Raw genomic sequence first — 12,173 nt, 5'->3', positions numbered from 1 at the left:
TGTCGATGTCGTTTCAGGGTGGGCTATCTTCTCCATATGTATATGTATATGTATATGTATATGTATATATTTAAGAACACACACACACGTGTGGGGCTAATAGTGTATGACTGCATGTATGTAGGAATGTATGTATGTATGGATGTACTGTATGTGTCTGATTATTACTTGCATTATGAATCATGAGGAACGTGAACGTGAATCAAACCCAACCTGCAATGACAGCCACAATTAGTCTGAGTGAGTGTATATTCAATATTATATAATTGCACTTTTTTACCCTCATCCTTCTCTCTCTCTCTCTCTCTCTCTCTCTCTCTCTATGCTTAACGATGATCTCTTGAATTCTCTGTAGTCTGAGCAGATCAGATCTGTGTAGGTAGTATTTGAGTCCTTCCATATCCCCATTCATGAGGCTCCATCAAATGCTGGTGATCTGTGAAGAAGACATAGGTTGCATCGATCAGAATTAGAAGCAAAGCAATGTAAGAGAGAGAGAGAGAGACACACACACACACACACACACACACACATACACACAAGAGACGACTTCTATGTCCCCATTATTCAGGAAATGTGGTCTGGTAGCATCAAAAGATGCTCTCTTATACAAATCCCTCTATGTAAACCCATTAAGCTGCTCCGATTCACCTTCACCGCTCCGAGAGGAAGAGGAAGAAGAGGAAGACCAAAACCAGAGCTCCACAACCACAACTACGGCTCTCCTTAATTCTTCCACAACACGGACCTCCATCTCCTCCTCCAATAATTCCGACTTCTCTACTTCTAAAACCTCTTCTGCTCCATCTCTGCCGTCTTTAGCCTCGCGTGCAGCAATCCCCTCCCTCTGTACTCATTCCACGGTGCAGGAGATTTACAAAGACAGAGAGGATGACCGGACCAATTGGACTTACATTTCTTCCCAGACCGAGGAGGATATAAGTGGACCTACAACCAGTTGTAATTGTAGCCATGCCGCGCCTGCATTGAAGAAGAAGAATAATAGACAACCTCCAATTCCTACGCCAATATTTCCTCTCATCAGGGTGTCAGCTCCCAAATGCGTAGACAAGGCTCACACAGGGTGTAGATCAGATGTTACAGAAGAATTAGGAGTAGGGTTAGATTTCAAAGAAGAAGAAGAAGGACGAGATGATGGAGAGGGTTCTCAGCTCCACCTCATCAGGAAACATAAGCGTATCGTAACTAGCTGCACGAGTAATCAAGATATTCATCAGCGGAATATGAAGAAGGATGATCATCATAATCATAAAAATCATTGCAAGAGCAGCAAGAACAAGAGTGGTGCAAGTGCCGGAGGGGCTGGAATTCCGGAGTACGTGATGTGGGCGGATCCAGAGTCATACACGAGCGATCATGCCGTGGCTCCAGTCTCCGCCTGGTCCACCTTGGCTAACAGGTATAATAAATAATATTATATGGTTGGCTATACATATATGCCTTCTTCCCTCCCTCCCTCCCTCCCTTTCTTTTTCAACCATGATCTGTAACAACCTCCCTTGTCTTTAAAATTCCACCCATGAGCCCGGGAGCGAGCTACCTATATGTCATGCATGATGAATGAGGAAGGAATTAAATCTCTCAAACGGGCGTGTCCACAACTAGAGTCTAGCTTACATGCCACTGCAAGTGCAAGTGCATGAGTTAGGGCGGGGCGATGTATGTGATATGCGCATCCAGGAGGCATTGGATTTAATAGATTCTGAAGTATGGTAGTTATGTATGTATGTATGGCTTTTATTATGATCAGGACTCTGCTTTGCCGGCCACTTCCTGTCGACGTGGGTCGCTGTGTCTGCTACATCACTAGAGAACGCAAGGACGGGATCAAGGGCTATGCTCTCTACACAGATGTAATACTACTAATTACATATGTAGCAGTACCAATTAATTCTCTTGCTTGCGTTATTTAATTAATGAGGTGGAATCTTGATACATATATATATATATATATATATATATGAATGTGAATTGTGTTATTAGGAGGGGCATGGGCGACGTGACAGAAAGCTGGCCGTGGCCCACCATCGGCGTCGGACGGGCAGGTCTGAATTCCTGATTTTTCCGGCTGACAAGGACAACCGCGTGGCCATGTTAGGCAGAATCCAAGCCAATGTGGTTGGCTCACGCTACGCCATATGGGATGAGGTATGTTATGTATATATATATATATATATATGCTAATGGATGCACTCTCTACCGTCATTCTTTGCATGCATATCCTCCCTAACTTTCAGCTGATACACATATTATAGCTTTGGATATCCGATAAGTAATTTATCATGGGGCAGTCTGTTAATCCTACTGATTCATTCAACTCATTCATTGATTACACAGACAGAGTAACCGAATATTGATTGGCCTATCTAATTTATCTGGTTTGAACTAATTACAACTTTAAGCTAATGCATTACATCCGCATGTATTGCGCACAATAATAAACTCACACATATGTATGATGTAGTACTCATGGAGGTGTACTGTTGTCACAGTTGAAATGACTAAATTTGATTCTGTCCATAACATAATGATTCCATCAGTCAATCAAACTATATGTATGTATAGCTGCTTCTTCTTATTCTGATGCACCACCATTGTTAAATCTGGTTTTGGATGACTAGGTTGACCTAAATTGCACTCAAAAAGGAGGAGGTAGTAGTGCTAGATCTCGTCCTTTGCTGGGTGTGGTCATGTGAGTTGAGTCACAGTTTTCTTGTTCCTGACCTGCAGACAGCTTCCATAACTTAAGAGGCCTTCTGCTAATAATCTTCATAACGCAAACGGAAGTTGAGTCCGTTGCTTAGACATTTGGGTTTTACTAAATATGTGTATAATATATAGGTTCCAACCAACCGTGACGACGCTGGCGGGGACATACAGGGTTATGCAAGTCTCCATCCCCAAGTACCAATCCATGCAAATCTTGCCATCCACTATTCATGTACTTCATAATCACTGTAACCTCCATTCTATGTCTTATTAATATAATACAGCATCTGTTATATAAATTGTTTGTACATGAATATTGGTTAATCATCCCAAACTCTCCTCAATTCCTGATATTCTTATTATATATATCCATTAACAGTAACAGACCTTCGCTGTTAACTGTTGTCTCACACTACAAATTTATTAGAAACGTTTTCTGTTATCCTACCCAGCCCAACATTGATGGTGATTCTATAGCTTAATCTCGTTTTTGGGTTCCTTGTGCTCATGATGGAACAGCAGCAGCAGCGAGAGATAACCAGGAATACTGGACTGCCACCTGATTCATGGGATTCAAAGAGCAGAAGTAATAATATCAGTAAAAATAATGTGCACCGGCTCTATTCACGTAAACCATCTTATAACAAGGTTTTTGATTCGATGGGTCTTTCTAATGGCCCATCAATTTCTTGTTTCTCTCTCTCTCTCTCTCTCTCTCTCTCTCTCTCTCTCTCTCTCTCTCTTTCTCATTAATTCACGTGTTTGAGTTTTTCTTATTAAATATTCATAACGTGATTCTTTAATTGGCATGTCTGCTTCTGCTGGCAAATCGTGGAACCTACCTAGCAGGCTGCTAGGCGTTATGAGCTTGATTTCCGAGATCGGGCGAAGAGAAGTGTGATCATAAAGACGTCTACTAAGAACTTCCAATTGACTATGAATGTAAGCCATCATCATCATCATCATCATCGTGTGTGTGTGTGTGTGTGTGTGTGCGCGCGCGCGCGTTTCGTATACATAATCCCATCATGTCCTCAAAACAGAAACGGAAACGACAACATTCATTCAAGTTTTAACGAAAGATGAGCTCAATGATATTTTTGAGTGAGTGAAGTTAGATATGGATATCAGTGACTGCCCCCAAATGATGTGTGTGAAATGTTTGCTGTTTATTAATGTTTGGTCTACTGAAAAGGAGGATGGGAAGCAAGCGATCCTCATGCTCGCCAAGATTGGGAAGTCCAACTATCTCCTGGAGTACAGGTAATAAGTAGTTCCTCCTCCCACATCTAATCTATATATTTAATTGAAAATTCCCACTCTTTTTTCACCTTAGTTCTGGATATAATTAACTGCCTCATATGTTTCATGTAGATTCCCACTTACGGCATATCAAGCCTTCAGTATATGCCTTGCATCCATGGACATAAAGTTATGTTGCTCTTTATGATGATAATAGGCATGGCATGCCTGAGCTGAGGCAGAGTGTTGGCAGAATAGTATGTGACACATCTAATGATCAATTCTCTAAAACTGGAGTAATGAATTGCATTATTCATATATCTCATAATATTGTAAGATGAGAGGATTATTAATTAGGAAAATTAATCTGCAGAGACAGAGAATAAAGAGAGTTGAACGAGAACAAAGTGTATGATTCTTAACTCCAATAGATAGATAAAAATGGTGGATCACATTACATGGTAGGCTACAGGCATGTAAACTAATGAAACACCTGAAAATCCGTCTTGCCAAGGCGTGAGGCACATTATCCTAATAATTGTTATGTAAGGTTGTCCCTCCTTATGGGGGAGGCGGCTGGAAAGCTGATACGGGACTCGGTTGGCCGATTTCCGAAATCGAGGAAAAGCCGAAACGGGACTCAGTTGGCCGAAATTGGCTGAGAAGACGAAATGAGAGTCAGCGGAATGGACGAATATATATATATATATACATGGAATGGACGAATATATATATATATATACATAGATTGACCCATGCGTGAAATTCGTAATATTCGTAATATTCGAGAATACAAAATGTGAGTGTGTGAGAGAAGCGAGAGAGAGAGAGAGAGAGGGCGATGCAGAGAAGAACAATAGAGAGTTGAGACAGTGGTGGTTGTTGTGAGAGACATAGGTCTATAGCACAGTGTGAGAGGAAGCAAGAAAAGAAGGATGAAACTGAGGAGAAAAGAGAGATATAACAGAGAAGCTCTGAAAGCTTGGAAAGAGGTAGATACCAACGAGTTAGGGTTTGGTGCAATCGGTTGAAACTGTGGTTTCAACAACAACCTCGGAGTACATCCATACTCAATCACGTTCTATCATTGTATGCTTTGTATTTTTCTTTTGTCTCATAGTGGAAACCTTTGTACACCGTGGTTTTTCTCTGGAATTAGGGTTTTCTATGTAAATCGTGTGTTGCTTGTCTTGTCTTGCTTGTGTCTCAGTACATCTGTGGTTTTACGTTTGACTGCAAAATCGTTCAATAATAAACATAAAACATGGGCAGGCAGATTGATAATGGAGGCAAATTTTTTTAGCACAAGATGAGGTTCCAACATTGATAGAGGACATTATATTATATGAAGCAAATATGCTCTCCCCTCCCCCCTTTTTACTTGGGACGACCTCTACATAGATGAGGTGGCGACATGGAGATGGTGAGATTTTATGTGGACGCTATAATCTTGGTGTATAAATCTTATGCAAGTATGCAATATCATCTCAATAACCTATATGCTATTCCTTCTGAAAAGGAGCTCATAGTAAACCTGAAAAGGAGCTCATAGTAAATCTTCTGCAAGTATACAATATCATCTCAATAACCTATATGCTATTCCTTTTGAAATAGGAAGGCCATGTTCCATACATCCACATTGACTTTTAAATACGTTGTCTTCAACCTATCAAGAGGGCATGTGTTGAAGTGGTGGGTTATTGTCTATATCTACGGACCAAATTTACAAGCATAAATAGGCATTTCTCTATGAACACGCCACCATCGATCAACTCACTTAAGGATATGTAACTTTGGCTATCCTTGAACTTAAGCACACTTCCTGCCCTACCCTTATGTATGATGCAACCATATGGCCTTTAAGATGCCCCATGTACATATGGACATAGAGAGTCTACTAATCATTATGTTTTCCTAGATAATATATATCAAAGTATCCACTCCACATGAGATCATTTGAGTTCAATTGACAAAACCCTCCCCCTTTAATAATAGGAGCATCATTCCATCATCCAGTAATGTTACCACTATCACATTCACCAAAAATGTCTTTTCAACATTTTGTAACCCATTTAAGGAAAGCTCCATTTCTTGCTTGAAGAAAAAGCTGCAATTATCCAAGAAAAATCTCTCTCTCTTGTAAATACCTTACCCTAGTGGTAAGTTGTTACACTACAAGCACTATGTCTTGGGTTCGAAACCCAATTATCTCACCTCTCTATTACATACTTCATACATATCGCTTTTAGTTCATTAGATGCCAATGTCGAATGTAAGGGTCGAACCCATGACCTCCTGGTCTCCATTGGGCAACCTTACCAATTAGCTACATCTATATGGACACTTTATCTCTCCCTCTCTAGAAAAAATTTCCTTTTTTGCAAAAATTTAGTGTTTTTTTCAAATACTTTAGGAGATGCACAAAAGCTTATGAAGGCATTGCAAAAAATTGTATGCATACTAAATTAAGTGTCAATAGCTCTATTACATACTTCATACATATCGCTTTTAGTTCATTAGATGCCAATGTCGAATGTAAGGGTCGAACCCATGACCTCCTGGTCTCCATTGGGCAACCTTACCAATTAGCTACATCTATATGGGCACTTTATCTCTCCCTCTCTAGAAAAAATTTCCTTTTTTGCAAAAATTTAGTGTTTTTTTCAAATACTTTAGGAGATGCACAAAAGCTTATGAAGGCATTGCAAAAAATTGTATGCATACTAAATTAAGTGTCAATAGCTCTAAAACAAGGATTATGCATGCGAAGAGCCAAAAAATAGATAAACCATGCATTATGTACAACGATGAGCCACTTCAATGTGTGGAAAGCTTCAAATATCTTGGCCTTGAAGTTCCTTCAAATCATAGATGCAATGAATGTGCTACACGCCGCTTAGAGGCGGGTAAGCGAGCATACTATGCATTTGCGAACACATGCAATCTTGGAGATATTAAGTGTTGGGTCCTCAAGAAATATCTTTACGACACTTTGGTGACACCAGTTCTTCTCTATGGGGTGGAAGTATGGGGCGGCGTCGCGAAAAGTGGATGTTTGAGTCAAGGAAGACAATGTCTCACTTGAAAAGATTAAGAAAATTGATACACTTGAGAGAAGATGATTAATTAGAAAAAGATAAATGAGAATATTTTATTGATGATGGTGGTGATGGTGATATCACATATTGAGCCCCCCCTTACACAAGCCTTGGACAAAACCATGGGTTTGGACCCATGGTTTTTGGGCACACGGTTTTTCTTATGGCATGCACAAAACCATAGGCTTAAAAACCATGGTTTTGTGCACATGCTTTTGTACATTTGTTTCCTACGGAACATTGAATATGACAAGAAAATATACAAAATCTAGAGCACTTGGTAGTAGCTTTAGTGGTAAGTTAGTTGCCTCCTATCTTGGAGGTGCAAGATTCAAATCTTACTTGCACATCTCTATATGCACTCAATGCCATTAGGCTCTAGGATCATTTATTATTGATTTATTTTCATTTTTTACAAGTATTTGTGTAATGTGTGTGGAACCATACTTTTTCACTTTTTCTCCCATTGGACGTGCAACATCACGACAACGGTAACATCCCTAAATCTACGTGGAAAGAGGTTGAAAATGTCCAAAAACATTTTCGTACAAACTTTCTACAAGTTAAGAAACAAACGCCCTACACCCTCCTCCTCCTTGAGATAGGATCGCTTCCCATTGTCATCATGGCCATGGAAAGGGTTGTTGAATACATGCTTAAGGTTCAAAAAAGTCCCTGAGATTGACTTCCTAGAATTGCATGGGAAGCAAACAAAGAGATCCAAAATATGCATAAATGCAAAATTTTGTGTTCCGGTTGAATGCAAGATATAGAAAAATGGTTTGGTAGATGGGATGCAAGACACTTGCTTCATGATGCATAACTAGATTCCTCAGTAAACGAGGCATTTTTGCAATGCCAATGTATCATGACATGGGACAAATGTGGAGGCTCACGCTTCACACATTATACTACACATGTTGCACCTAACTACAAAAGCATATTCTTCGCGGAATGGGAAAATCGTACACATACATACGTGTTAGAGCCCATCCCGTTACCATTGCTTCCATGCGACTTAGCTCACATGCATTGCAATGTGAGATGGGGTGTTGGGGCACAAGTGATGAGAGTGGCCGACTATGCACACTTTTCCCTAAACAAGTTCGAAAGTCTGAGTATCACACTTTGATACAATGCTCTACCTTTGATCATATTCAACCATGCTTTCCACATCTCTTCGATCGAGCCCAATCCTTACACGAATATCTCTCATAACCACAATGTGCACACTCGATTGCAACATTCATTGTTAAAGTTCTTGAACATCGAGAGTCGCTACTCACTTTCACATATATCGCGTGAAATGTAATATCTTTGGTCTCATAGGTCATATTTGACTTCCGAAGACGATAATATAATCTATCTATCTATCTATCTTAGCAAATGCTACCATGACAATTAACAAACATATAGAAAGAGCTTTTGAGAGCAAAATCAAAATTGATTCTATACCAAAGGCTTATTAAGGGAGTTACATCAAGAACATAAAAACACGTCAGAATTCAATAAACTATTAAAAAGAAGTAGAAAATTCCATATCCTCAAGCTCAGAAGTAGAGTAAGCCATAAAGTATATTGTTTCAAGGCTTTGCAATAATAACCTCTACTTCCACTCTAGGTTCAATTCTGATGGAGGTAATCTATTTGACAACCTTGGAAGAACTATGGATTTCAATTACCCTTTTTTGCACTCGGAGCTCAAACCTTTCAAAAATGTTTCTTCCTTCACCATAAGGAGACTTGCAAGTTGTGATGTGAAGCACCTTGGTAGGCATTCTCATAGGTCCTTTCCCTTTAGGCATCTTCTCCTTGGCACCACGAACCAAATCAACACAAATGTTTTCCAAATTTTTAATACTCCTTGAAGAAAGAGTGATATGACTCCTATGTAATGCCTCCTATGGTTCTTCAAAACCCAACTTTCTAGGCTTCACAGTTGGTGCGATAGTCATTGCCATTATGTATAGTCGATCCCCTGAGACAGACACCGAGAAGACTACTTGCTAAGTGGAGGAAGGAGAAGCTACTTTTGTTGAGGTCTCTCTCTCTCTCTCTCTCCATAGTTATTACATTAACATATTTTGCAAGTGATTAGATGGGAGATACTTTTGGTAGGTGGAGAGTAGTAGTAACATATAAAGAGAGAGAGAGAGAGAGAGAGAGAGAGAGAGAGAGAGAGAGAGAGAAAGAAAGGGGTATGAGACAACACATATGGGTGCAAAAAGTGTGAGAGAGACATACCTTAGAGCAGCGAGCTGGAGATGTCACGCAGTCGACGAGCAGCGAGCAACAAGCTTCGAGCAACAAGCAAAAGGAAATAAGATGACAAGGGCAGTGATTGTTAGTAAGTAGCGAGCTTTGAGAAGGGAGGAAGGAGCAGTGACTAGCGAGCAACGAGGAGTGAGAAGCAAAGACTATCACACACAAAGAGGGGTAAAAGAGGAAATTCAATATAAATAAACATAAAATTGTTTTACTTTTACTTCTTCTATTTTATAAAACTATATAAATAGCCGGTTCAAAAAATATGAACTGGCTAGATTCTGGTTGGTACAAAAACATGGCTGGAATCAATTCCAGTTGTCCTCCACCTTGGCCGGCAAAGTTCCTAACCTAACCAAAATGCTAACACTGTTCCTAGGACTTTGCCCAACACTAATATAACCGTTATAGGGATCTAAATACTGTAAAAAAGTCAATCCTCCCCTGCTTTAATAATGACTTTCCTTACTAAAGAAAAAAACACCACAGTCACTTCTAACTTAGAACAAAGTACAGGAACCATTAAGTTAAGTGCGCACTTTGAACAGAAGAAGTGCACACTTATGGCTTTTTTATTCGAAATTTTTCCCCAATTTTTTTTTCTCTTCTAATTCCGAGCAAACGCAACCCCCAACAACCATCATACTCTCTTGACTAGAAACAAAGATTTGTTGCAAATCAAGTATGTATGGTTTTGCAGTGATGAAGTGATAAGTCAACTCTGAAAAATTAGAAACAATTAAATGTATATAAAATGCTTGTTTAATAAATAAACTTCAAATAAACATCATCTATGGCATATGCTCCAAAAATACTAAAACAACCTAGTGACTAAAGAATGGAGATGTGCATTACTAAACTACGAATTAGCACAAGGATTTCCTCGAAATTGGCAGAATATCTAGATCAAGAAACCAACCATCAAACAATTATGTTAGGATCTTGTATGGTAAAACTTCAATGAAACTCCATTGAACAACAACTCACACGAATTACCTCAGAGGAAGAGAAGAAAGAAGAAGAAGAAATGTTTAATAAAGATTAGTGAATCTTCAAACGGAAGATTTTGAAGCCATTAATTTCTATTACGTGTAGAAAGAGAAGAAGAAGAAGAGAAGAAGAGAAGAAGAGAAGAAGAGAGGATTGATAATTGTAAAGCTTCGAATTGAAAGAATTGAAAACCATCAATTTTTGTTAGGTACGGATTAAAGAGAAACAGAAGAAGAAGAAGAAGAGAGGTTTGATCGTCAGACAACTTCAATCAGAAGCAAAAGACGAAAGAAGCCATTTTTCTGTTATGCATAGATTACAAAGAACATAGAAGAGAGGACCAGAGATAAGGAACATAGAAAGACCTGAGAGATGGAAAAAAGAATTTTCTTAACATCTTAGGCTAGGCCTTTATTGAGCAACCTCACTATACATCCAAATACATATAGAGATAGTGATTTGCCAACTTTGATTTTCTTTACATCATTTAGTAACTGAGATCAATGGTGTAGCTGGAGTATCTAAGAGTGTATACGTAGACTTTGCCATGTAGTGGTAGAATTTGATGTGTTCTATGTTTGTAGATACCCTACACATGCACAATTGAGAGATGGAAATGATCATGAAGTGCCCTAGGCATCACCTTGATGTAATTTCATCATGAAACAAAGTAAATTTTTTGATCTAGATTTTGACCTCTATAAAATGCGCACTTCCTTCTAGGGATCTAAATACTATACAATGTCAATCCTCTTCTCCTTTAATAATGGCTTTCATTACTAAAAGGAAAAAACACCAGAGTCACTTCTAACTTAGAACAAAGTATAGAACCCTTCTAGGGATCTAAATACTATACAAAGTCAATCCCACCCTAGAGACTAATTCTAAATGTCAATTGCCACAAAAGAAGTCCTTTTTAACTTTTCAACATATTTCCTTACCCCAACTTGCAAATCAAAAGTGAAAGCATTCCACATATTCCAATTGAACCATAGCCCCCAATACCTCAAGATCCCCACATGTGCAAAAACCCAATTGAATGAAGATAGTCTTACTCTAGTTAAAGACATCCACACTAAATTGATACACCTCCAAACTATTCTAGCCTTCTAGCATGAAAAAAACCTGATGCCCACTATATTCCAATTCAACTGAACAAACGAAACACATGCCTCTAGTAATGTTTCTTTTGTTTAATGCATTCCCCAATGGACCACCATTTCTGTACAAGATTGTACACCACCAAACGTAAATCAAATAAAAGTAAATTGACCACCCACTATATGCTCATATAAATTCAATATTGATGACCCACCAAGACGTTTCAGAGTACAAAAATGGTCCCATGCCAACTACGACATGACACGTTTCCCATTTCTCTTCCATAACAACATTCACATTAAGTGTGACACCATTTCAAGAGGTTTCTTCAACTATGGTAACAAAGGAAGATAGTAAGACACCATAGAGACCATAATCACACTAATTCAATAACCTAGCCCTAGTTGTATCCATTGAGAAGTGATTCAATAACCTACTACCCATGCCTTTCTTAAATTTCAAACTATATGCCCTTATCATAATTCAATAGTTTATGCCCTTGCAAAAACAACAAAGTCATAGTGTCGAAAATTGAGAAGTAACGTAAGCCAAGTTGGTGTTTTCTTAACACTGATGTGGACAACCCTCCACCATAATGGCACAATTCATGTCATTGTTGCAAATCAACAAGAGAAATTTATGATTGAAAATTTGTCAGACAAATTATCAAATATGCAATACAATAGAATGGGGTGTTAGCAACGATTCCCTATTTGGAAAGACGCATCGCAAAGTGATGCAAACAAT

At 38.8% G+C, this 12,173-nt stretch overlaps 1 protein-coding gene and 1 pseudogene across 4 annotated transcripts; one reads left to right on the top strand and one right to left on the bottom strand.

The window, feature by feature from the left end:
• The first annotated feature begins 292 nt into the window (after positions 1–292).
• LOC147852427 (uncharacterized) lies at positions 293–4,288 on the top strand. Of its 4 annotated transcripts, XM_087334450.1 has the most exons (9): positions 305–1,420; positions 1,772–1,874; positions 2,005–2,169; positions 2,643–2,713; positions 2,863–2,962; positions 3,256–3,378; positions 3,580–3,672; positions 3,926–3,993; positions 4,105–4,288. In XM_087334450.1, exons 1-9 carry the CDS (start codon positions 555–557, stop codon positions 4,178–4,180), a joined length of 1,665 nt encoding a protein of 554 aa, XP_087190576.1. In that variant the 5' UTR covers positions 305–554; the 3' UTR covers positions 4,181–4,288. The 4 variants fall into 4 exon arrangements, 3 of the variants coding, with proteins under 3 accessions (XP_087190579.1, XP_087190577.1, XP_087190576.1); XR_015531473.1 differs by lacking the exon at positions 4,105–4,288 and having other exon boundaries at positions 297–1,420; positions 3,256–3,358; positions 3,926–3,982; XM_087334451.1 differs by lacking the exon at positions 2,005–2,169 and having other exon boundaries at positions 304–1,420.
• Positions 4,289–8,449: 4,161 nt separating this feature from the next.
• On the bottom strand, positions 8,450–9,094 carry LOC147852426 (small ribosomal subunit protein uS10 pseudogene; annotated as a pseudogene).
• Between the last annotated feature and the right edge of the window lie 3,079 nt (positions 9,095–12,173).

The sequence above is a fragment of the Azolla caroliniana genome, unplaced genomic scaffold, assembly GCF_043228905.1.
Source record: "Azolla caroliniana isolate FFs.n. ecotype wild unplaced genomic scaffold, voAzoCaro1.0.p SCAF_18, whole genome shotgun sequence".
NCBI classification, from domain to species: domain Eukaryota; kingdom Viridiplantae; phylum Streptophyta; class Polypodiopsida; order Salviniales; family Salviniaceae; genus Azolla; species Azolla caroliniana.
This window is presented reverse-complemented; position numbering and strand designations above follow the sequence as displayed.

What these genes read in the sequence shown, in the direction of transcription:
- LOC147852427 (XM_087334450.1), top strand. Translation starts at nt 555, where the DNA reads ATGTCCCCATTATTCAGGAAATGTGGTCTGGTAGCATCAAAAGATGCT. An exon ending in GCTACGCCATATGGGATGAG is followed by an intron (nt 2,170 to 2,642) that starts GTATGTTATGTA and finishes TTGGATGACTAG; the next exon opens with GTTGACCTAAATTGCACTCA. An exon ending in ACTTCCAATTGACTATGAAT is followed by an intron (nt 3,673 to 3,925) that starts GTAAGCCATCAT and finishes TCTACTGAAAAG; the next exon opens with GAGGATGGGAAGCAAGCGAT.